This window comes from Lottia gigantea (assembly GCF_000327385.1).
Source record: "Lottia gigantea unplaced genomic scaffold LOTGIsca_191, whole genome shotgun sequence".
In the NCBI taxonomy this organism is placed as follows: domain Eukaryota; kingdom Metazoa; phylum Mollusca; class Gastropoda; family Lottiidae; genus Lottia; species Lottia gigantea.
This window is the reverse complement of record NW_008708362.1, coordinates 95901-119644: the sequence shown is the minus strand read 5'-3', so window position 1 is coordinate 119644 and position 23744 is coordinate 95901. Positions and strand designations below refer to the sequence as shown.

The following is a 23744-nucleotide window of genomic DNA, read 5'->3' as shown; positions in this document are numbered from 1 at the left end:
AATATAATAAAGGAAGTGCAACGTGAGTCTGGGAGGACAAACCCTGAATTGTAGAGTTGGTGTGATTCTTTGTAGATAAAAATCTTGATGAATTTTTCAGACGTTGAATTGTTTTATTTATTTTAATTTTTTGAATATTTGGCATCGAATTTTCAGTTTCATGCATGTCGAATTTTTATACAAAAACTTGCATGCCTTGAATATTTTAAACATAATTGATTTACATCATGCAGCAACCTTTTAAATAATGCCATGGAATTTATACCCCAATTTCAACTATTTAGTCCGAATGTCAAAGCATTCTTTGGCACCCTAGAATACTATTCTGGACACGAAGCTTATTACTGTAACCATATGTTTCGAAATCGCCGTGGATATTCATTTGTACGAAATAACGTCTCCAAAGGATCTGTGACGACTGAATGCTCACCAATTTCCACCAGCAGTGATATCGGTAGCAGTAAGGTTTAGATGTAGAAAACCCGTTATGACCCGTAATGATAAAGCCATCTATGATGATATAAGGCAATTATGCAGAGTCGGAACCTGAAATTTTAGAGAGTCATTGGGTGTAAAAACGTAAGAAGGCGATATTGTTATCTAATATCATATTAATGTTTTATGCCGCCTCTGATACATCTAAACCGTCAGTTTTATCTTTATACTTGTGAAACAACATCTACTTACAGGTTCTATAATAAAATAGGATAATCTGCTGCTCTATTTAGAAGTGTGATTTACAACCATCTGTTGACTTTACAAATAGCGAACCTTTTGCAAAAATGTGAAAATAAATAAAATTTGATTGTTTAAAAGGCATTCGCGTCTGTCTCTAAAGGCAACCTACTATAGTCTACGTCTAAAAAATTGAAAGTTCTTATATATTAAAACATATGCGGTCGGCATCATGCTATTATTGTACCAATACAAAAAAATGCGACTTCTAACGATGGATTTGTATTTGTTTTTATCAATTTTTGAAATAAGAATCACTAATTGGCATTCTATCAAAAAATGCATATATTTTGGTAAAAAGTAAACATGTCAGATTTTCTCTTGACGTGTTAATTTTATGCATCTATCACAGCCTTGTTTTGATCTTTGTGCATACGGGGACTACTTTGTATAGGTGATGCATTCTTTATCAGATCTCTCTAATAGAAAGTTAACTGAGGTTACCCACATACGCAACATGAACATAAAGTTATCTGCGTTTTCATATGTGACTTCCAATAATTGGCAAGATCCATGTTTTTTTCTTAAACACATATACATAACTGACACATTCATCATAAAAGAAAAGTTACCTGTGATATCAAACACTTGATCTTGATATTTTACGTAACGTCTAACATGATACCATTACAGCGTATCTTTGGCGTATTTTCAATAATTTTGTATCCAAGAGCAATGAAATTAATTGACAAGAGTACAAAACATTCATCCCAGATCTACTAATATCCTAAAATCTTTGTTATAGAAGATGTATGTTTTTATTTTACAGATCCTTGTGAAACTGGTAATCATGTAATGATTGACGATTTCAGACGTCATGTGGATTATGTTGTACCACAAGGAAAAGCGGCGTTATGTGATGTATATATTCGGAGTGGCTGGTATCGATTTCTTATTAATGGCTCTAATGCTGTCATTCCAACTAAGTGTGTTCAGGTAAGCCGAGCATGTGGCGTCCGAAGCCTTTTTGTTTCTAAAAGTATTTCCTTCAATCGGACTTTGTTGACAGGTTTAAAGAAAATATCTAGAATAAAAGATCAGGACATAACGGTGATGAGTTAAATTCTAAATTAATGACAAAGCATAACCTTACATCATTTAACATTGTTATTAATTACCACAGCTGTTGGCAAGACATTTTATTGTCTGGAACTTTTAATTAAAAAGATTTAACTCGTTACGTTTCAATTACATTACAACACAACTTAGCCGTCATTATACATTTTGGCAAGTCTATAGCAAAAACACAAAACATACGGTTACGAATTGTGCCAGAACAAATCGTTCTATAAATCAAAGTTTAAACAATCGATCAGATTGTTAAAGTGCAACCCAACAAAAAAGATATTGATTTAATTCCCGCATTAGTTGACTTCTCAAATGTACAAATTTCGATTTCCACAAGGTAATCAAACAAAATATGTATTTGCACATAACTACATCTCATCCGTATCTAAAATAATACAGCTGGTTTGAATATATATTTTCATCTATATTCTGCGTATATTTTCAACTATATTGTATGTATATTTTCTGCTATATACCTGTTTATGAATTTTCCATATATTTTCTTCTTGTGTTCATAATTTTAGTTATATTGTTTGTCAATTTTAACTATATTGTACATATTTTAGCTGTATTGAATGCATATTTCCATATGTATTTTTAAGGTGTATAGATGTGGTACTCAAGCGCCAATCTGGTTAAATGTTCGCGGTGGTTTGCCGTTGCCGGGAAAAGAAAAGATTGGCCAAGCGTGTGCTGCTTGGAGATTACCTCGGAAAGAAATAAATTGTTGTATGTCCAAGTCTACAGCAATAGTGAAAAATTGTGGCGATTTTTACGTGTATCGGATTTCAGCTACACGAGGCTGTAATCTAGGGTATTGTACCACAGGTAAGATATAAGAGTAGCATTCAATACTAACGGAATTCAATCAAAATCCAATACTTATCGGAGTAAGTAGAAATGTGATCTGATACTGATCTGTCAAGAGGGTTGTTTCTCTTATTTCCCAATCTTTTGTATCTTGGACCCTCAGATCTTGGTATCTGCTATGATATGAATTGAAACTCTTTCAGTTATTAGAATTGTTACAATTGAAAATAAAAATCTAACAATCTGTCTGTTTACTCGTGATTACTCTTTAGCCCACAATGTTTTTTTACAAATCGTTTTTCATGCTGACTTGCCGAAATTCGATGCCAACTTTGAGGAAATTTTTTTAAAAACTTGGTTTTAAGTTAGTGTTCCTGATTTAGTTATTTAGCACGATAAAGACTACAGTGTCATTTAAAGTCTTGTTTTTATGCTCATATCCATTTAATGTAATGCTGATGTGTGTTTACCTTGCCAGGCCAGCGTGAATAATTTGTAAAACAAGTTAATGAAATTCGGTACAGAATGTTACAGATATCTTAACATTTTAATTTACCCACTTTATTAATAGAATTATCTATCACGCTATCTGAATAACTCCTCTTTTTATTCTCGAGATGGTACAAATATTTTGGTAGGAATTCAAGTCTGCTATATCACTGCGTTCAAAATAGATAATCACGTAGATCTGTGGAACATTTCTCTTCTAAAATGATAATAGAGTACCTTCGTAACACACATCAGCTGATGCTTTAAGAAGTGCACAAAGAATTGTCTGAATCACGTAGAGAATGTGTGTGTGCTAATAATACATGTCAAAAAACATGGTGATATAATAAGTTCGTTATTTTAAATTATTCAGAAATTCTTCAAGGTTTTGTCAACTTGCATCGTGCATTCGATAGCAGAACTTGTATTCATATGAGTGAAATCTGGCATTTTGAGTAAATAATGTATATTAGTAATTGTTAGTTTTGGCATTTCCATGACCAACTTTAAAAATTCTTAATATATTTGCCATATTTACCTTACGATACACTAGATATCCGACATTTTAACGTGCAGTTTACAAAAACATACATGCTCACATATTTACGTAAAATCACTGTATGCAAATCTAGATCTTAGATTCATTTTCACGTTGAACACAGTATATATGAATCTACCGGAGTATGAGTACCCTATTCCGAACTGGTTTTGTCAACTCAGTCTACCTCAGTCTTGGAAAAAAATTTCACATATCTGATGCTACGATGTGAATCTTGTACATTTTGCCCATCTGACATTCTAACGTTTATCATGAAGTATTTGACACAGAACTTGTTAGGTAATTTACGGTGCGAAAAGTTAAATTCAGGTCACTTTCGCCTTTCTTCTTCTGCCTAATCTGGGCATTTTATCAGGTTATATGATGTTTTTGACAACTCTCTCTATGTTATAGTTCAAGAACGAATATGTGAAGGTGGTCTTATCTTGGATCCCCAGACTGGCAACTGTCTAACACCGGGTGAGATAATTTACTTATCACAATTTATGTATTTACTGATACCATTTCTACATGTTATTTTAAAGGGTGTATCGTACAAATCTTTTGGGACAGGGTTTTGTGTATATATTTGTATTATCCGTCTGTATCAGACTGTACCAGATCTTTTCTATTTTCTTAAATAAATTCAGATAAAACACACATACTAAAGTGTGAAAATTTAGTCAAATGTTCTTACAAACTCTCTGGTATCTATTTACTGATTATGGATCGTTTTGGTTCAGTGCCTTTAAACTAAAACAGATAATTTTTAATGTAACATGTAGTTTTAACAGATTTGATTTATTGGCAAACTAAGACGCAACAGAATCCAATTATTCTATCGACGCCATTTAAAACGATGCATATTTATGCCTTGTCAAAAGAATATAAATGGCAGACTGTTGTAGGAGTCATCATCTGTTGTTTTGTTTGTGTTTCAGTGACAGAGAGAAGTTTGATCAACAGTTGTCCAGACGGTCAGGAGTATAACATGAATCGCAGGAGATGCGTAGGTATGCCTGGTTGTGAATTCTTCGGATAAATGTGGATGTGTATTGTTTCGTGTATTTTGTTCTGTCAAATGCTGTCAAAAGAGGCATTCTGTTTGCCATGTGTCTGACATGAGTTTTCAACTTATCATGTAGAAATGTGACTTGCTTTCTTCCTCGCTGTACAAAATATAAACAGAATATATACTGTGAAATAATGGATACAAAATTTAAAATTTCAATTTATTTCTTTGCCTGTTATATATATTTCAAGCCATAGAAGGTTCATTTTTAAACAACATAATTTTGTGTTTTGGTTAGGTGAAGTTATAGTTGATATGAGGAAATCTGACATATAAACTGTTAACACTGTACTATTCGTAATGGCAATATAGCCATGTGCCCACATGATCAGTTGTGCTATGATTGACATTTTCTGCGATATATTTGCTTCAAAAATCTCTCATAATAGTTGAATTATTCACATCGAAGTCAACAACTATGGATAATGTTTTTTCTCTTTCAGTTACTCACGTTAAGCTTACAAAACCCAAAATCCAAAACGTCATATATCGATCTGACCACTATCTGAACTGTAGCCTCGATTTGGGTAACCAATCAACTGTCGGTGTTGAATTTCGAATTGCGTGGTATAAATGGATGGGTGGAGAGTTACAGATTATTAGGAGAAATATGATGGGTCGATTATCGTTATTAAAAGTTTATGAGGATGTTTTCCCTGGAGACCATGTAAGAAGTTATATGCTTTTTTAATGTTAAAAAAAATGTAGAAGACTCCGCATAGCTATTTACTATCTACAGTAGTCCTGCCTGGGTATAACGAGAATGAAGAAATTCAACTCATCATGAGGGTACCAATAAATCACGAATTAATTAAGACCCGTCGAATAGGCCTACAAATATTTGCGACACATGTTTTGGAAGGTAATCTGATTATTTAAAAGGGTTAGTGACATTTTATGAAATGTTTCTTTTGTTATATCAGATTCAATGTGGTGTAAGCTTAATGCATGTAAAGACTGCTGCCGAGGATGATGGTATAAGTGATCTATTTAATTTAGGATTTAAGGTAAGATCTTTTTTATTACATTATAATGTAGAGGAAAAGTGTTTCCAGATCAATCTTTACATCTACACGATTTGATTGGCAATTCAGTTCCACCAGTAGCTCAATAGTTCATTTACCAACATCGAGACATCAAAGTACTTACTTTCACCATCCTAAATAGTTTTTACCTCAAGGAAACACTACTTAAACTAATCTGTCATGATATTCTTATTTCCTTATAAATAAACCAGGTACTTTTACCTAAAAATTTATTCCATTTCAGTTTTCAGAAGGTACGATTTCATTAAAAGAGAGTATGCCAGCTATAAATATAACACTGTATACAACTATACCTATATTGTGTGACAAAATAAACTGTGGTATAGATGTCACATTGGCTGTACTAAACTTAGGTAAACATTGATAACAATCTTGCTGACTGTTTTCATAACGTGCACATCTACTTTTATTGTTGACAATAACAAACAAACAAAAAGCATAGTGATGTGACTATGTAAGACTACCTTAGAAATGAGCAAAAGTGTTACGTCTATTTATTACTCCATGACAAAGGGTTGTTAATAGGATATTGTACGAAGCAACATTTCGTGTTTGCACATACAATTGGAGATGACCTTACTACACACGATTTTGTCTTAAACCCCACTCATAAGTCATTGTTATCCAGATTCATATTGTTGATTTCAGATGGTGATCCATCCTCAAGAATACGACTATCTGCATGTAAATTAAAGGTATTTGATAACGAATGTGATGAGAATAATGTTTGTGGTAGAGCGGAAATTGGAGTAAAAGTTATACCAGATTTTGCTTTCAATGAAGAGGTGTCAGGAGCCGTTCTTTCAGCTATTATTGGTGGGAACAAACACGGTTGGAATGAGCAGTATACAGAAGCTATGGTAGGTTAGATAAGGCTTATTGAATCCCTTATCGCGTACTGACATTCAATGGTATAATACATATTAGATAGTATATCATCACGTGTTCTGTTATTTGATGTGATCTATTCTCCTAAATGTCGCTGAAGGACGCTGATGTTATACAAAATCAAAAGTGATATTTGACTGCTTTTAATGAACAAAGCAAATGGTATTTTCGGTTCAGATTTGTTTCAGCAAAAACTTACATCATAACAAACCAGGAAGCTGTAAATCTGTGGACAATAACAGAGAACTTAAGGATCATCTGAAGATAAAAACGTTTGCTTTCTCTCAATAGATAGAAATAGAAGATGCTGGTGTTCAAGAATGTTATATTTTTGCTGATCCACATGTTCAGACTTTTGATGGAAGGTATAAATTTATTATATACAAATACCTTTTCCAATCAGTTGTTCAGAACATGGTATGGTCTGTATGAACGAGATAGTTCAAGTTGAATTCAAATGTTGCATGATTTGGGGGGAACTTTTCTTATCGAAATACGCTAAGCAATATAAAATCATGCGAATGATTAAAGAACTTCTTGTATTCAAGCACGCGATTATGCAAATCCAGAGGAACATGTCAGTCAAGGATATGTCCTCAACCATGTTAAACTGCCATTAACAAAACTACAGACGGTCTATTTCAGATTATATGATTTGAGTTTTCATGGAACGTTCGTCATGTTCGTGTCTCAGATAGATAATTTTGTGGTAAGACAATGGTTATTAATTAACTTACAACTTTCTGATGTCAAACATAAATTTATGACTTTTTAATGTGAAATATGTACTTGACCTAGATTGGTGTATTTGACATTACTGGTAGATTTTATTATAAGTAAGTCTATACATATTGTACTGACCAAGTACAGCACAATGTGCTGATGCAATATAGAAAGTTTGACAGAGAATAAATTGTTTTGTTTTCCGTTTGGTTGTACTGTACTCTGATAGTATGTCCATGTGAACAGGATCGGGTGGCACATTAAAGCGTCTTAAATCTCATGGTGTATTTAGATACATGTTCGAGTTTGGAATTGTAACGGTCACGGAGGATACTGTCTTTGTGGTGTTGCCATGAGTTACCGAACTGGTAGAATAAATATTGATATGTGTCCTGGTGGTGACGTCAGAACTCAGGCTCGGTCACAAGAATTGGGAGGTTTCAAGATCGAGGAGGCACTCGGAGGAAGAATTAAATATGTACGTACACAAATATAAGATTTCGAAAGAAAGTCAGCAGGCTCTCAATTTTTTGTCCAATCCCCAATATCTAATTCATGTGCAGACCATCGCGATACAGGTTATTTAAATTCTAAGACACAGTGGCGTTTCTAGGAAAATCAGGTGAGGGGCCACAAAATTCTTCAGGGGGGGCACAGGCCATTCTTTCACCTTGTAAAAAATGATAAAAAATTTAGATAAGACACCATGTAAAGTTTTCTAAAACCTGAATACTTGTACATTAGGCCCATTATGACCTATATAAAACATATTTGTTGTTGCAGATATTGTTCTCCGGTGGATCGAGATTAAAGGTTTCTATTGATACGTGGGGAATATCACTAGCACTGATGGTAAATGGACTGGGACCAAGGTCGAATACCGGACTATGCGGTAGCTTCCGTGAAAAGGTGTACAATAACGTGCACATAAAGCCTTTAACTGGTGGTACTAGTTTTCTAGCTCTAGAATGGAGGTGAGAAAATCACGTAAAAAGATACAGTTGAAATATCTCTCACGCAACTGGTTGTTGTTACGACGATTGTATGGTCCTTGCCTTAAATTCCAAATCTGTTGATTTTTAGATCTCTTGACACGCAAACCGGATGCCATTTGTTATGTCTGCAAGCGATTTTTTTTTATCGTGTTCAATTCGGTAAAAATATAAAATATTCTGTGACAGCATCTGACATAGTTAAACTTTTGTATGTTTCTTTCAGAATAAGGAGAAACAAGACATTATTCGATGCCGATTATAATGGTAATTGGATGCCAACCTTTGATACCGAATGTGACTGTTCTCCTTCCCATGATGGCGAAATTTGTGGTCATTCGTCTCCCTATCTAGATAACACCATTTCAGTCTTGCGAACTATAGACACAACCGACCAATACTTAAATGTACTGGGAGATGAAGGTTCGGGCGACATTGACATAGTTCGTGATTTGGATTTCAAACTCACTTCCTTTACAAAACTAAAGGATACGGAACCTTATCAGTTTGAATTTGATACAGAAATCAAAACATTTGAAAGTGGATTTCCAGTTCCAAGAAGAACCGAAGAGGAAAATGAAGTTAAACCAATTTGGCAAAGGGAGTCTCTTATGAAGGAAGCGGATGCTCAGTTTCTGTGTGCATCTTACATCGTAGACTCACCAATTTCTGTGGCTTGTACAAGCATTGTACAACAATCTGTAGATACCGCTTTGAATCTCTGTCTTCAGGATATTCAGATCAAGAAAAATTCTTCGCGAGTGAAATATGATTTAAAAATTGTGGAAGACATGTGTGAAAACAGTATTTTAAAGGATTTTATATCATATGTTCCGCCAAATGACTTCGATCCAGTTTTCCCTCTTGAAGTGCAAAAATCTCTTGCCTGTCCTTCTGGTTGTAATGGGAGAGGTCAGTGTACTGTAAAAGGGTGTGTCTGTGAATCCTTTTATTTTGGATTGGACTGTAGTGTACTCGGTAAGTCAATATTAGACAAATCCATTGCAGAAAAGCAGACGTAAAACCTACCATATTTTTTATTTCTATTTCGTATCAATATTTTATATCAATGATTTACCATTTATAGACGATGTTTGAAGCGAATAGAGGAATACGGTTGCCGATGTGGTGTACGGTGTGGGATTATAGAAAAAGTTAATAATTAAAGTAGCAAATCGTGTGCACATTATATCCGGAAACATACCTAGTCTAAGCTATATATAGGTATAATTATCATCCGTATACATTCATCAACCAGGACATAACATTTCTTTGTCTACATTACAGTCACCACAACAACTACTACTACAACAACAACCACCCCGACTCCAACCACTACGACGACACAAACAACTACAACCCCAACAACAGAAACAGCCACAACGACAACTCCAACACCATTCACAGACTTCTTTACATTCCCTCCAGAAACAACGACCAATGTTTTTCAGAAAGTTTTTCCATTGCCAGAGGTAAGCCGTACATCTTTCTTTGAAAAAAAAATTCAATGTTTCCTGACTTTGTTCTTGACAACAAATGGTCTCTTATTTTGATTGGTGTTATTCACTTGGTTTCAAGTGATCGAGGGCATCTGAAATTAAAGGAGCAATGGGAATTAGGAAACCCAAATAGTGAATAGAAGTATCCACACAAGATTAAACGCAAGGAAATCTCTTTTGAATCCCAAACAGCCCTTTTAAGTGGTTTCAATTCAGGAATATACAACTTTTTTAACTTTATATAGGTTTAAATGTAATTCCGGGAAATTCATTTTTTTTTTCAGCCAACAGAAATATCAGTTATTAAGTGGAATAAGACATTTGAATTATGTGACATCAATCTGTATGGATGTGATCGAGTAACATTTTTTGTTCCAAAGCGCAATAGTGGATTTAAATGCAAACTAACTCTTGTTGAGGTATTTAAGTTTGTTGTTATTGATGCATTATGTAAATTGGGTGTGTAAATGGTCGACTACGATCTATTAAGGCAATTGGTAGTGCTGGACTAACATTGTCGTACTATGTTATCTGATAGAACTAAATAAGGAACTTCCTATAGTATATAATATATATTCTTTCATTATCCAGATAATAATAACTTTATTTTGGAAACTCATTTAGACAAAAATCTAATTTCCAATAGGTGGCACTAAACTAAAACATTATTTCCATGATTACATGTAGTAACCGCAAAACCTTCTTAATATTCTCACAATGTTTTCTAGTATAGTTCAGATCTCTCTAATCTGTCGATGTCGATTGGAATAGACCTCAAGGCAAATGAAGTCGATTGCATCATACCATCAACTAAATTTTTAAGAAGAGTATTTTCCCAATCAAATACAGAAAGATATCAAATTGAGGTAAGAAACTTTTTTAGGAAATTTGACGATCGCTACAAATACCACTGGCGTCGGTCATCTAATAATTTCACATGGATGTTTATTGTATGAAGGGCAAAAGTAGTATTGATTCCAGAGACTTAATCTGAAATAGACATACTCCATCCATGAGCAATACCACATTACTTATTTATTTTGTACTTAAGGTAATAAATCGGCGAGGAAGGGTCGTTTCTGATCGGAGATTTGTGGTGTATGATTCTAGATGTCGACACTGTAACAAGGCAGTCCATGTGTTACTAAAGTATGTCTTGATTTCCCTTTTCTTGCTCTCTTGTTCTTATTTGAACCATGGCAATAATATCTAACATATTTCGAAAACATTTCTGGCTAGTTTATTATGTTAAATTTGTCTCTCATAAATGTATCATATTATTCCTTGACTAAAAACCATTAATTAAAATAACGGATATGTCGGATAATTAATCTTTCATTGGACGTATGATTTACTGTCTGTAGATTCTTTTGAAATTCTAGGAAAATACATGCTATATAGATGGTAAATGTTACCCAATGCAAGCTAGAAATATACAGAACAGATGTCAACAGTGTATACCTACTGTATCCAATTACAAATGGACAGGACTAGAAGGTAGGACCACCACTCGAAGATTTTATTTGGATGACTACAATTATTTTTTTTACTTTATAGAGTGGTAGCTCTGTACTTGTTACTCATAACGTAGAATATATATCTTTCGTCATTTTCACCTGAAAAAATTATTATACTTAAACTAGAGCAGTAAAGGGACTGTGCCTCTAAATGCATGTTAGAAAAGAAAATTGTATTTTGATTAACTATGTTTTGAAATGGTTAAGGATTCTTTTACTTTGATATACGATCATCCTTCGTCTATATTTTCTTCTTCGTATAGAAAATCAGCCACCAGTTTTTGAAGTAACAAATAAACAAGTGGTGAGATTTTTGGAGGAGGAAGTCAAAGTTTTGATTTTAGCTTATGACCCCGAGGGCTCAGAAACGACACTGACGGTCCATCATAAGGACGCTATTATAACTGAGGGTAACATACTGGTGTGGAACACTGCTGCAGTTGAACGAAAAGAAACCCCAAAGTTAGAGTTATTTGAAGTGACGGCATCAGATCCTTGCAATGCTTCATCGGTTCTTCTGATTCAGGTAACAGGGTCTTCCCATTCTAGCCTTCACAGAATGTTCATTTCCCTTGACCAATATGTCAATATGAAACGGAGCACTAACAGTCAATTGGCTATAACGTCAAAACGACTTCTTTTTAGTTGTACAAAAGTTGTTAGAATGTCTTGACTAGAAGAATATAGTTTACTGACTAAAGTACATATATGTCGGATTTGTAACCATTTTTAAAAAGTGCTATGAATATCTGTATTATTTGATATGGGTGTTACCAAACATTACCTCTGAAACAATGGATCAAAACATTAACAAGCTACGGTTGCTATAAAATACAAAATCTGCCCCTTCCAGCTAATTGTCGTTTCGTGTGATTGTTTACACAATGGAATATGTGCCAATGGGTTTGATTCTATCAGTGGTCCATTCGAATACACATGTTCCTGTCTTCCTGGATACACTGGTAAGTGACATTTATAATGCAAGTTGAAAGACGTCGGAATTTAGTGTTGAATGTGGGTGAATTAGATTTGCAAACTCGAACGGAAGCCAGTGGTACAAACAGCCACCGGTATTGTTTTCTTGTCACTGATATTTGCATATCTTTTAGATGTTTTGACTTGAAGCTTGGACGGTTTCACCCGATTGTCCAGTATCATAAATGCTTTCATCGCAAACCCACTCTTTCAAGGAGAGTGAATGCCAAATCATCGGGTATGGTAGGCCTGCTTGAAATGCCCCATTAAAGGGATTGTAAAGAGGATTTCTAAACTTTCTATGAGTATCGGGTACACTGATCAATTTGCACCATTCCAATTTGCATTCCGACGTCTGAGGTTCTTGCAATTCCACTAAAACGAACGCATTTTATGACGTTACTAGAGGGGAACTGCATAGATAGCAATAGTAGCTTCCGGTAGCTTCCCACAAGTGACGTCATAATACGCGTTAGTTTTAGTGGAATTGCAAGAACCACAGGCGTAAGAATGGAAATTGGAATGGTGCAAATCGAACCTTTAATGTACGCTAGAATCTGAAGAATATTATTGAATATTTAAGGTAAACTGTGTGAAGTAGATATTAATGATTGTGAACCCAATCCCTGTTTACATGGTACTTGTATCGATCAGTTATTAGCTTACGAATGTGTTTGTCCACAAGGATATAAAGGTAATTAATCTTCCCCTACCCCTGCCAGCCTTTCTGATAATCTTTCTATCTGGTCAATGGCATACATATCGTGTAGTTGCAGAGGAAATTCCGTAAACGTGTGTATGTATAACATATATAAATATGATTTACGACGATAGATTTTCGTGTAAGTATGATATTTCGCAAAGTAAAAGGTCACACTTTAGTATAAAAATATTTTGAGGAACGGGCTCATGCTACTAATATTGAATCCAATGTCAACATGGTTATCAACATTTGACATCATAAAACTTATTGAAAATGTTTCATCGTCATTTATGTTTATGATAATTAGGTGATAAATGTGAGATCTCTACAGATCTGTGTAACACGGATCCATGTTTTCCCGGTGTACTCTGTTTGACCACTCCTGGATCATTTACCTGCTCTACTTGTCCACCAGGATTAACTGGGGATGGTATAACATGTACGGGTGAGTACTTTAAATAACCTTCCTAATGACACAGTCAACTAAATGAAAAACTCAAGCAAAAATAAACAAGTGTGATTGATTCCAGATGAAAACTACGATTTAATATTATCTATTTCGTTAGCAGGACTACAGGAAGTGGTATATAATCGTTTTATGAAACTGATTTATATATCTATGAGCTGTGAGATTACCTTATATAACCAAAATATTCAACTGTAACAGTTAATTTGTTTTTGAATATTTTTAGAAACTGATTCATGTCTGTCATCACCTTGTTTTCCTGGTACTTCATGTAAAGATTTAACTGCTCCAAATAACGGTTATGTTTGTGGAAAATGTCCTCGATTTTTTATTGGTGATGGAGAACAGTGCAAACGAAATAGTGAGTTTTTTTGTTACGAGTATGTTCTCATTGTTTAATGCACTGTATTCTCTTATCCATGGCGAGTTGCAATGTTATATTTTGCTAAAGAAAAATGAACATTCGTACATATATTTATAGTTCACAGTTTGGAACTTATATTATGCGTTGTTTATGTTCGATTTCAGGTGAAAAAGCTTGTAAATTAGGTGTCTGTTCAGATTTAGTTACCTGTATGGAATTAAGGGATTATCCCGGCTATAGTTGTTCCCCCTGTCCTAAAGGATACAGCGGTAATGGCACTACATGTACACGTAAGTAAGCTTTGGTTATAATAAAGTTGATTGGTTTCAGATGACACACATGATATTGTGTTTCGAATTTTCAATTTGAATATATTTAAGCCACTGACAGTCCAAAAATGCGTTCAGTTTAAACATAATGCAATAAATATATTACAGCTATATGTGAACCGTCCTGTGGTAGATACAGAACCTGTTATGAACCAAATAAATGTAAATGTCCTGATGGATATGCAGGTCATAGATGTCATAAAGGTAAAAGTAATAACCACAGCATCAGTGTAGATTTTTTAGACTTGCAACTGCATAAATATTTGAAGTTGAACGATTTTTCTAGATTTCTCCAGTAAATGCTTCACAGAGTAATTTTCGATGAAATGAACTTATACCGTACAGCCCTCTGGAATGTCAGCGCATTGCTACAAAACATTTGCTTCCATGTTGCAGAAGTAAAAAATTGTTTTATATGAAGAAAAGTACTCTGAGCAAGTCTGGATTACTTGAAAATGTAATTTTCTTTATAGTTAAATGTAAAGGTTTCATTGTGTTTATTTCCAGCTATATGTGATCCTAAATGTCACAAAGGAGGTTTTTGTACCAAACCGAATGTCTGTAAATGTTTTTCTGGCTATAAGGGAATACTTTGTGAAATTTGTAAGTACTTAGATACGCATCATTATTATAGGCCAATTTTGATTTTGATAACTTAGATTATGTAACATTTTCTTGATATGATATTTTATGTAGTCCAGCCATTTTGTACTTCTTTCTGATCGGCTTTATCAACTTATTATATTACAAATAACTGCTATTGAAGGATAATAACCCCATTTTTCGAACTCTTCAATGATAAATATAGTATTTTTTTTTAAATCAATTACATAAACCGAATCAATTTTCATTAGAAAATGTTAATTTTAAAATATGTTTCAGCAACCTGCCAGCCGTCTTGTAAAAATGATGGTAAATGCTATTCATCCAACAGGTGTCGCTGTAAACCTGGGTATGGTGGGTCGCGATGTGAGAGAGGTAGGGGACTTTAAGAGTCAATATTTTGTTTCTTGCATTGATTCAACCAATATACCATACCAATATTATAGTATCACCACAGAATTTTGTTGATATGTACGGACAATTTGATAATCATTTAAAATATTTCAGTTGCCTGTGGTTTTAAATGCTTCAATGGCGGTAGATGTATCGCTGTAAACAAATGTAAATGTCGGCCTGGATTTTATGGAATATTCTGTGAGAGAAAGATATGTCGCCCATCTTGTTTAAATGGTGGACACTGTACCAGTGCAGGTACATGTCGGTGTCCTACAGGATATTTTGGCAAAAGGTGCCAGAATGGTAAGTTTGAATGGCCAGGGTTTCAAACTAAATGTAAAAAAAACCACTAAACTTTAGTCTTCATTAAAGAAATCTTGTTTAATGGAGGAGATCATCTCAGCACCTTCCTGTAGCAACAGACCTTCACTTATATCGGCGCTTATACCTAATGCTGCACTCATGAACTCCCACGTAAACGTATTACCTTGCATTTAATAGTGAGACCTTTTGTATCAGGCCATGGATTTGGTGACTAATTATAAATTTGCAATTCCAGCTATATGCAGTCCTCCATGTGTACATGGGGGTAAATGTAAAAGAAAAAATACATGTAAATGTCCACGAGGTTATGGTGGTCCGAGATGTGAAAACGGTAGGACAACGTTTTTTTTTATAGATAGATGTATAAGAAGGAATGACACCCTCAAATTCAAAGCCGAATAATAACTGAATCGACGAGTGAGGATAATTGGACAATTGTATATATACTAAGAGCTGTTAATTGACTGTATATATTTTCAGCTATATGTAGACAGGGTTGTAGGAATGGAGGTAGATGTCGAGCCCCAGATAGATGTATGTGTAGATCTGGTTGGAGAGGGTTTAAATGTGATAAAGGTTTGTAATTACGCTTATATTAGGGTTATGACTATAATTCTTATCTAAACAGTTAAATATCAAACAGCCCAAATTTTGATAACTAGATTTCGTTTCATATCAAATGACTATTCGTAGAGTGACAATATCATTATTTCATGCTGTGTCCACTTCAAAAACTTCCATAGGTGAATAACTAAAATAGAATTTAGATTTAATTTTTCAATATTTCCTACGTTTTGTGAATTTAGACATTTCCTCTATGATAATAGTATAAATGTTTTCCTATTATTCTAGCAATATGTGATGTATCGTGCAAAAATAGTGGTCTTTGTTTTAAGCCGAATATTTGTGCTTGTAAAGATGGTTATGCTGGATCAGATTGTAGTAAACGTAAGCTTCTTTTTATACTATATTGACTTATTATCAAATATATTATGTGGAATGGCGAGGGATTGACGAATGTCGAGAACAGAATACGAATGACATGGGAATGTTGAAAAAGTAAAAAAGTGTTTAAATTTGGAATTGTGCCCAGGCGAGTTTAGGAGTTTAGATCAGTATCAATGGGTTTGTGTTGGTTTTTAATGGTACTGGGAAAGTTGGGAATTACAAAAAGTACCGGATTATACCGAATAGTTGAATGTATTGACTAACTTGTTTCATTTTAGCTATTTGTCGACCAAGTTGTAAGAATAAAGGATTCTGTATGGCTCCGGGATATTGTTGGTGTAATAGAAATCATTATGGCAAAGATTGTAGTAAACGTCGTTAATTTATAGTTAATTCAAAACCTGTTGGATAAAAAATATGTATGTGTAAACATTAAAATAATTGTTAAAAATGTAAAAAATGGACAGACACTGTCAACATTTTAGCGTTTAGCAGTGTATTTGTTAGTACAATAGACGCTGGGGTAGCAGAATGCACTTACGCATAACCTAAGGATTTGTATGTATAATACAGTAATACATCAGGTGGAAAGTATTTAGATTATAACACTAAAAGATTGCAAAATTACACAAACAGATAGTGTTAAAATAGCAATATGTTATGTTAGTAGGTTCCAATAGCATGTGCCTAAAAACTAACATACAGATAGAACTTAAGTGTTTCGCTTGTACGTCTTACCTCATATACCAATAGTGTTAATTTTAGTGAGTATTATTATAAGAAAGTGAAAGTGTATAATAAAAGAGTTAACACAATATGCCACGAGACAACGTTGAATACAAAGTGCTAGTGTGCTATGTCGAACAGTGATCACCAGCAACTATCTGGGATATTTAACGTAACAAAAAGTGTCAAAAACCTTAGTGGTGTTAACGCTACTTATTATATAGTTCTAAGAACGTGGTATATCTCTGGTACAGCGAGTTAAAAGCATGTTAAAAGATAATTGTAGTAAGTTCTGAATATAGACATTTGTGTTCCTCAGAGATAGAAACTATATGTTAGTTAATTATATACTGTTCAGACAGGCATGCAGTGCATATCTAGCTGATCATCATCGGAAAACAATTCACCAGTCATGAGTAAGAATGTGTTACACTCGGTCTGCCAAGTGTGATAAATAGGAGCATAAATTTGCTTAAAATTTGTATTCTGAAGATGTGAGACCGTCTTGTGTTTGGTGATCTTCATTAGATTATTTGAGTGTACTTGTATGAATAAATTAAAATATAGTTTTCTCAGTTCTTAATACCATTTAGTAAATAAGCATTACAAGTACTAACAATACGAACCGCAAAAGGAAACCCGAAATCCAAAACTTTTTGGCAGCAGCGAATAAATATTTCACACAAGGGAAAATATCAATCTTAAGAAAGTATTTCATAATGAAAAGTGGTATCAGGTGTCTAGAAGAGTAAGCATACCTGTCTGGCGCCACACCTGTCATAGCTGGTCAACATACAAAACACGCTACAAATAGGAACGCACCAACAAAAAGAAATAGCGACATGACGACTTAGCCGAATAATAAAAAAAATAAAATATAATAATACCTAATAACATCTTGATACCACCATTTAATTATTCAAAAAATTTCGTTTATTCAAAGTCACCAACTTTTAATATAAACTATAATACATTTTTAACTATACAACTATAAAATTATAAAGAAGGATAAATTGACACAAATAATTTAAACAATACGATCGATATAGTTTTAACAAAGCCCTTGAAAAAAATAAATAAAATTTACTCTCCAAAAGAGAGCCGCCATATGACAAGTTATAATTAAAAATTACAGGTATACTAACTAAACATACATAACATTACACTGATTTGCTGTGCAAGGGTCAAAAAGTATTTCGTTTACATCAACAGCGTTCGGATGTTCAGTTCTAAGCAGTTTTGGTTAAAACTATTGGATGGCGAGTTTCCTTGAAGGAGAGTAGTTCCAAACAGGCTGTCCAAAGGATACAGGATACACAAATATATCACGAAAGACCAAGTAGAATGGTGCAACGGTACATTGCGCATGTAAGTCGGTAATATACACATGGTCATTATTAATCGGTAATATACACATTGCACATATAAGTCGGTACTATACATTTAGCATGTTCAGTTTGATAATATGCATATTGCACATGTAATACACATTGGCATGTTATAGACGTATTATCTGGAATCAAATCTACATGCAATTATCGTTCTGTTTCTACAATCTATATATCACTATCTACAAACAAAAACTACAGAATAATCTTAGGGCGACGTATTGAAAACTGAAAAGAGAAAATATGACATGGTGCTAGATGATTATGGAGTTAGTGTGGGAAAAGGAGTGCAATAAAGCTAAATTGCCATCGCGACTTGACGTTTATGACTTTGAATAACTTTAAATTGAGCGAAAAAAAACACATTCCGTTGTATTTGTGTGACTTTTGTATGACCTATCCCAGCGGATCTCTCCAAGTTAAGCATCAATCAATTTTGCATAATGATATTTATCAAAAGATTTTTGGCCAGTGTACGGCAGGTAAATAACATGTGAGAGGATGTATCAAAAAATGTGATGGTATTATGGGTTAATATTTTGTTGTGTGGTAAAGGGAAGAAACGATTTTTTACGTGATTGAACACTAAGTATTGGTCGATTGAAAGAAAAAAAACTACATGGAGTTGCTTTTAGAATTGCTTATTTCTAAAACAAAGTTTATTAATTGAAAAACAACAAAACTTGCGTTATTAACGCTGTAAAGGTAAAGTAAACTATCAAAACTGTACACGAGAGTGTGTCGAAATGCATTGAAACGGTCTAATTGTTACTGTCTAAAAGTGTTGAAGTGAACTTACGTCTGTATCAGTGTCTATTTCGCCATATACACTTAATGGTTTCTGAGAAATCTCCCTTGTTGTTCGATGGATGTAATCGCCAGTGGATGTTTTGCGTTCTCGATTTAAACGCTGATTAAAAGAGGACTGAAAGTAAGAACCAAGCCAATTAGCTAGAAAAGGACAAGAACATCATAAAACTTTGATAGAATGTCAAGTTTTTACTTAAGCTTTTTAAACGAACATTAGCATGCTTGCATTAGGAAATTGTACCCAGTTTTTCCCATGACATCAGACTTGACATTTTAGGTTTGGATCATCTGCTATCGACCTCCAAAGTAATTTCTTAATCAGTGGTTGTGGATACTTACCTCCAACACTTGTGAAGATCCAGCAGACTCGGAGTCATATTTATTGAAAGCACCATTCATATAAGATTTCGACCTATTCTTTTCTGTGATCCCGTGCAACTCAATGTAAAATTGGTGACCGATTTGCTCATCTTGAAGCTCGACATCGTGCCAGTGTTCGTGAGAACTGGTCTCTCTTCTATAGTTGTTTTGTTTAAAATGAGAGAAACTTACGTTGTCGTTACTTCTAGAGCTGTAATCAAAATACATTGAATTAAAAAATAAGGTCTAAATGTGATTGGTGAGCCTGGCCAAGGGAAATTTAGCACTTTCTTTTCACTATCACGCAAATTCAATTACATTTTATGATTAATTAACCAAACGGCTCTCCTTTCGAATTCTGAAGACATGTTCACTATGGATACTTTCTATGCCTGCCAAATGCCTTTTGTCGTATTTGAAACATAAGTTAAACAGTCCATACAGACAAATTAAGGGAGCAGGAGAAGGCAACACAATATATCCATACCTGATTCTCTGTGATTCCGGCTCTTGAGCTGTTCCACTATAAAGGGAATATCGTTCTAAAACATTTTCGTCATCCAGATACCTGGAAAAAAAATATTTCGTCAAATCGTCAATGATTATACGAAAAATTTCTTTTCACTATCATTATATTTGATTAATACATGACATAATTATGAATAATAGCTATGACTATTATTCTTTAACACTTGATAAATATTATGCTTTAAGCAATGGCATTAAACAAATCTACTAACTGAGAAATCTGTGATATTTTGCAAATTCAACAACCTCAACACTCCTACCTGTTAGATTTGGTCAGTGTTTTAAATTGCCGATGTCGTCTGTAAAACAGAATTGCCACTATAATGATGATCAACAACAAGAATCCTACCACACTACAGCTTATAATCAATATTTGCTGTTTGGAAACTGGAATTTTGTCTTTTACTATATCACAATTAACACCACTATACTCTATATCTTCAGCTTCATTACATCTGAAATATCGAATATAATATATAATTATCATAAATATGATGAAAACGATCCAGTTAAAAAGAACTTCCGAAATTTATATAAGAATTTACCCCTGTGATATCAAACTTGGAAACTATAATTGCTCCAACTGTTTCCAAGTCCTTATCATAATGCATCATGTGTATGAATATTAACTTGGATCTTAGGCAGTTTTGAAATACAATTCAGAATCAATCCCTGTCATCTTGGCGGAAAATGAAAATTTTATACTTTTTAATATTTCAACTGTTTTTTTTATTAAAACTTCTTGTTTTACCAACAGCATGTCGAAATGGGTTTATATTTTGACGTCGTCTCCCTTACTGTATCAGTGATGTAATGTAATGGATATTATCTGCACGTGACAATGCAATGAATTGTTGTACACTTACCATTTACCGGATTTTAATTCTGTGAAGTGTTAGGGAAAATTGAAATTAACTTTAATCGGTTCTAGCCAAATTAGGATCTTATATGTTGTTTAATTGTGTAATAAATGACTGTATAGAAAGGCAGTACATACCTACATACAGCTTCGTCGTCCTTCAACTCACATTGACCATAATTACCACATTCAAGATACTCGCACTTATGTGTACATTTTATTCCACTGCCGTCCTCTCTCTCTGAACACTCTGATTTTGTCGGGCAAGCTTTCCAACATTTATCCGTAAAATGTTTCATTGTATCTAAAAAGTCGCAAATGCCAATAATGACAACATACATATTAATCGATATGTTTAGTCATTGAACATACTATTGTAAATTAGAACGTAATATTCTGACAAGTAATGTTAACGTTAACTAGTGTTAAGTGTTAAATGGTATTACTTCAGAAATCTTCTTAAAGTATTGACAAACCTTCTGCAAATGTTTCATCTACAGACTCGTCATCCACTGCTCCAGGAAGAGTCTTAATATTCTTAATTTTCTCTTTTACTTTCTTTTTAAGTATCTTCACCGTTTCTGAATTGGTTTTGGTTAGATCAAATACAGCGTTGTAATTACACACTACACTTCCTTTACTTAATGATAAAGAGAACTATGATAATAATGATAATAGTAATAATGATAATAGTAATCATGATAATAGTAATAATGATGATGGTGATAATAATAATGATGATAATAATAATGATAATAGTAATAATGATGATGGTAATAATGATAATGATAATAGTAATAATGATAATGATAATAGTAATAATGATAATGATGCACTTTTTGATTTCTTATCTCATAAACTGACTGTGATTATTGAACATGAAGTTTTATCAACGTTTCAGTCGAAGTACTAAATTTAAATTAATCCCGTATTCAAAATCGATACTCGCCCACAGGTGGTGAAAATTAACAATAGACTTTACCTAAAACTGATGATAATTATTTTCACAAAACCAGGAGTTCCATTGTATGCTTTTGTTAACTAAAATAGTAAACAGTGAATCATTGTACATTGCTTTATGGTGTAATAATGGTAATATTTTTTGCAAGATTGTGACTTAGATTGTAGTTTTAGTACAATAGCACTGTTGAATTTGTCAAGTGTTTGTTCTGTTCAAAATACATACCGATTCAGTAAAGTTTTTGGAATAGATTGAAAACAGTGGACTGTTCTTGTCATTTAGTTTCACATCGTAAACAGCCTTTATTTTAATTGTCACATCTACTTTGAAAGATGTAACCTCTGTAATAAAAATCAAATTATTTCCTGTGAAGCGGTAAACTCAAATGAAATTATTGCAACAAATTCGTGGTCAATTTAGATAAATGAGTAATAAATAAAACACAAATTTGCAGAGTTCCTTTATTCAAGAAGAAACAGAACGGCAAACAAGTTCAAACTTCAAAAGATGGTGGATATTATCAGATTAAGATATTACTGATATCTGAATAAAAATATCAACAACATTTATAACAGAAGGTGTCTAAAATCACCCCTTTCAGATTTTAAATCCATATCAAACGGTGTAAGTAAATTATGTTATTCAATTTCGACAGCCGCTTTTGTATGTGACCGTACACCTGATCTCCAATCTTACCCTAACTCTTTGGTACGTAAAACAAATTATAACGAACCTATTACTGGTTTAAATGTTGGGTAAAGTGCAGCAACAGTTGACACTAAAGACGTCGATTCGTATGTAATACTAGAAGTGGCGGAGGTAGTTAAATAACTACTTGGGGTTGAAGAACTTGTAGTAGAGGATGTGTTTGTTGTTATAGGACTGGTAGTAGAAGATGGAGGTGCTGTTGTAGGACTGGTAAAAGAAGATGCAGATGTTGTTGTAGGACTGGTAGTAGAAGATGTAGGTGTTGTTGTAGGACAGGTAGTAGAAGTTGTAGGTGTTGTTGTAGGACGGGTAGTAGAAGTTGTAGGTTTTGTTGCAGGACTGTTAGTAAGAGACGTTGGACTGGTAGTAGGTGATGTTGTAGAACTGGTAGTAGGACTTGTAGAAGTTGATATTGTTGAACTGGTAGTTGCAGATGTAGTACTGGTTGTAGGACTGGTAGCTGGAGATGTTGTTAGATGGGTAGTATGAGGTGTACGTGATGTTGTAGGACTGGTAGGATGAGATGTAGTTGGACTGGTAGACGGAGGTGTGGTAGGTGATGTAGAAAGTGATTTTGTTGGATTGGTAGCAAATGTAGTATGTGATTTTGTTGAAGATGTAGTAGGACTGGCTGTAGGAGATAGAGTAGTAGATGTAGAGGGTGGTGTTAAAGGAGATATTGTAGGACTGGTAGTAGGAGATGCTGTAGGACTACTAGTAAGAGATGTTGTTGGACTGGTAGTATGAGATGTTGTTTGACTGGTAAGAGGGGATGTAGTCAGTAGTGTTGTTGGAGAAGTAGTTGGACTTGTTGTAGGAGATGTAGTAGGACTGATTATAGGGGATGTAGTAGGAGATGTAGTGGGTGGTGTAGGACCGGTAGTAAGGGATGTTTTAGGACTGGTAGTAGGAGATATTG

The 23744-nt window shown here is 33.9% G+C and overlaps 3 protein-coding genes across 3 annotated transcripts; 2 read left to right on the top strand and 1 right to left on the bottom strand.

The window, feature by feature from the left end:
• Window positions 1–1530: 1530 nt before the first annotated feature.
• LOTGIDRAFT_143026 (hypothetical protein) lies at window positions 1531–2642 on the top strand (the record flags this gene model as incomplete). The annotated part of the gene is made up of 2 exons (XM_009052919.1): window positions 1531–1671; window positions 2406–2642. The coding sequence occupies 2 exons, from the start codon at window positions 1531–1533 to the stop codon at window positions 2640–2642; spliced, it is 378 nt and encodes a 125-aa protein (XP_009051167.1).
• Window positions 2643–8879: 6237 nt separating this feature from the next.
• Window positions 8880–16861, top strand: LOTGIDRAFT_52132 (hypothetical protein; the record flags this gene model as incomplete). The annotated part of the gene is made up of 17 exons (XM_009052912.1): window positions 8880–9330; window positions 10152–10279; window positions 10589–10726; window positions 10912–11013; window positions 11243–11357; window positions 11641–11903; window positions 12231–12339; window positions 12936–13046; window positions 14050–14169; window positions 14323–14418; window positions 14722–14817; window positions 15097–15192; window positions 15325–15516; window positions 15773–15868; window positions 16018–16113; window positions 16390–16485; window positions 16764–16861. Coding segments are annotated over 17 exons (2403 nt in total), but the record flags the coding sequence as incomplete, so codon positions are not given.
• Window positions 16862–18794: 1933 nt separating this feature from the next.
• Window positions 18795–23471, bottom strand: LOTGIDRAFT_239080 (hypothetical protein; the record flags this gene model as incomplete). Its single annotated transcript, XM_009052918.1, has 9 exons — window positions 22851–23471; window positions 22343–22458; window positions 21633–21813; window positions 21295–21460; window positions 20558–20752; window positions 20257–20337; window positions 19749–19980; window positions 19399–19524; window positions 18795–18827 (listed from the first exon to the last, which is right to left on the bottom strand). Exons 4-9 carry the CDS (start codon window positions 21453–21455, stop codon window positions 18795–18797), a joined length of 828 nt encoding a protein of 275 aa, XP_009051166.1. The 5' UTR covers window positions 21456–21460; window positions 21633–21813; window positions 22343–22458; window positions 22851–23471.
• Between the last annotated feature and the right edge of the window lie 273 nt (window positions 23472–23744).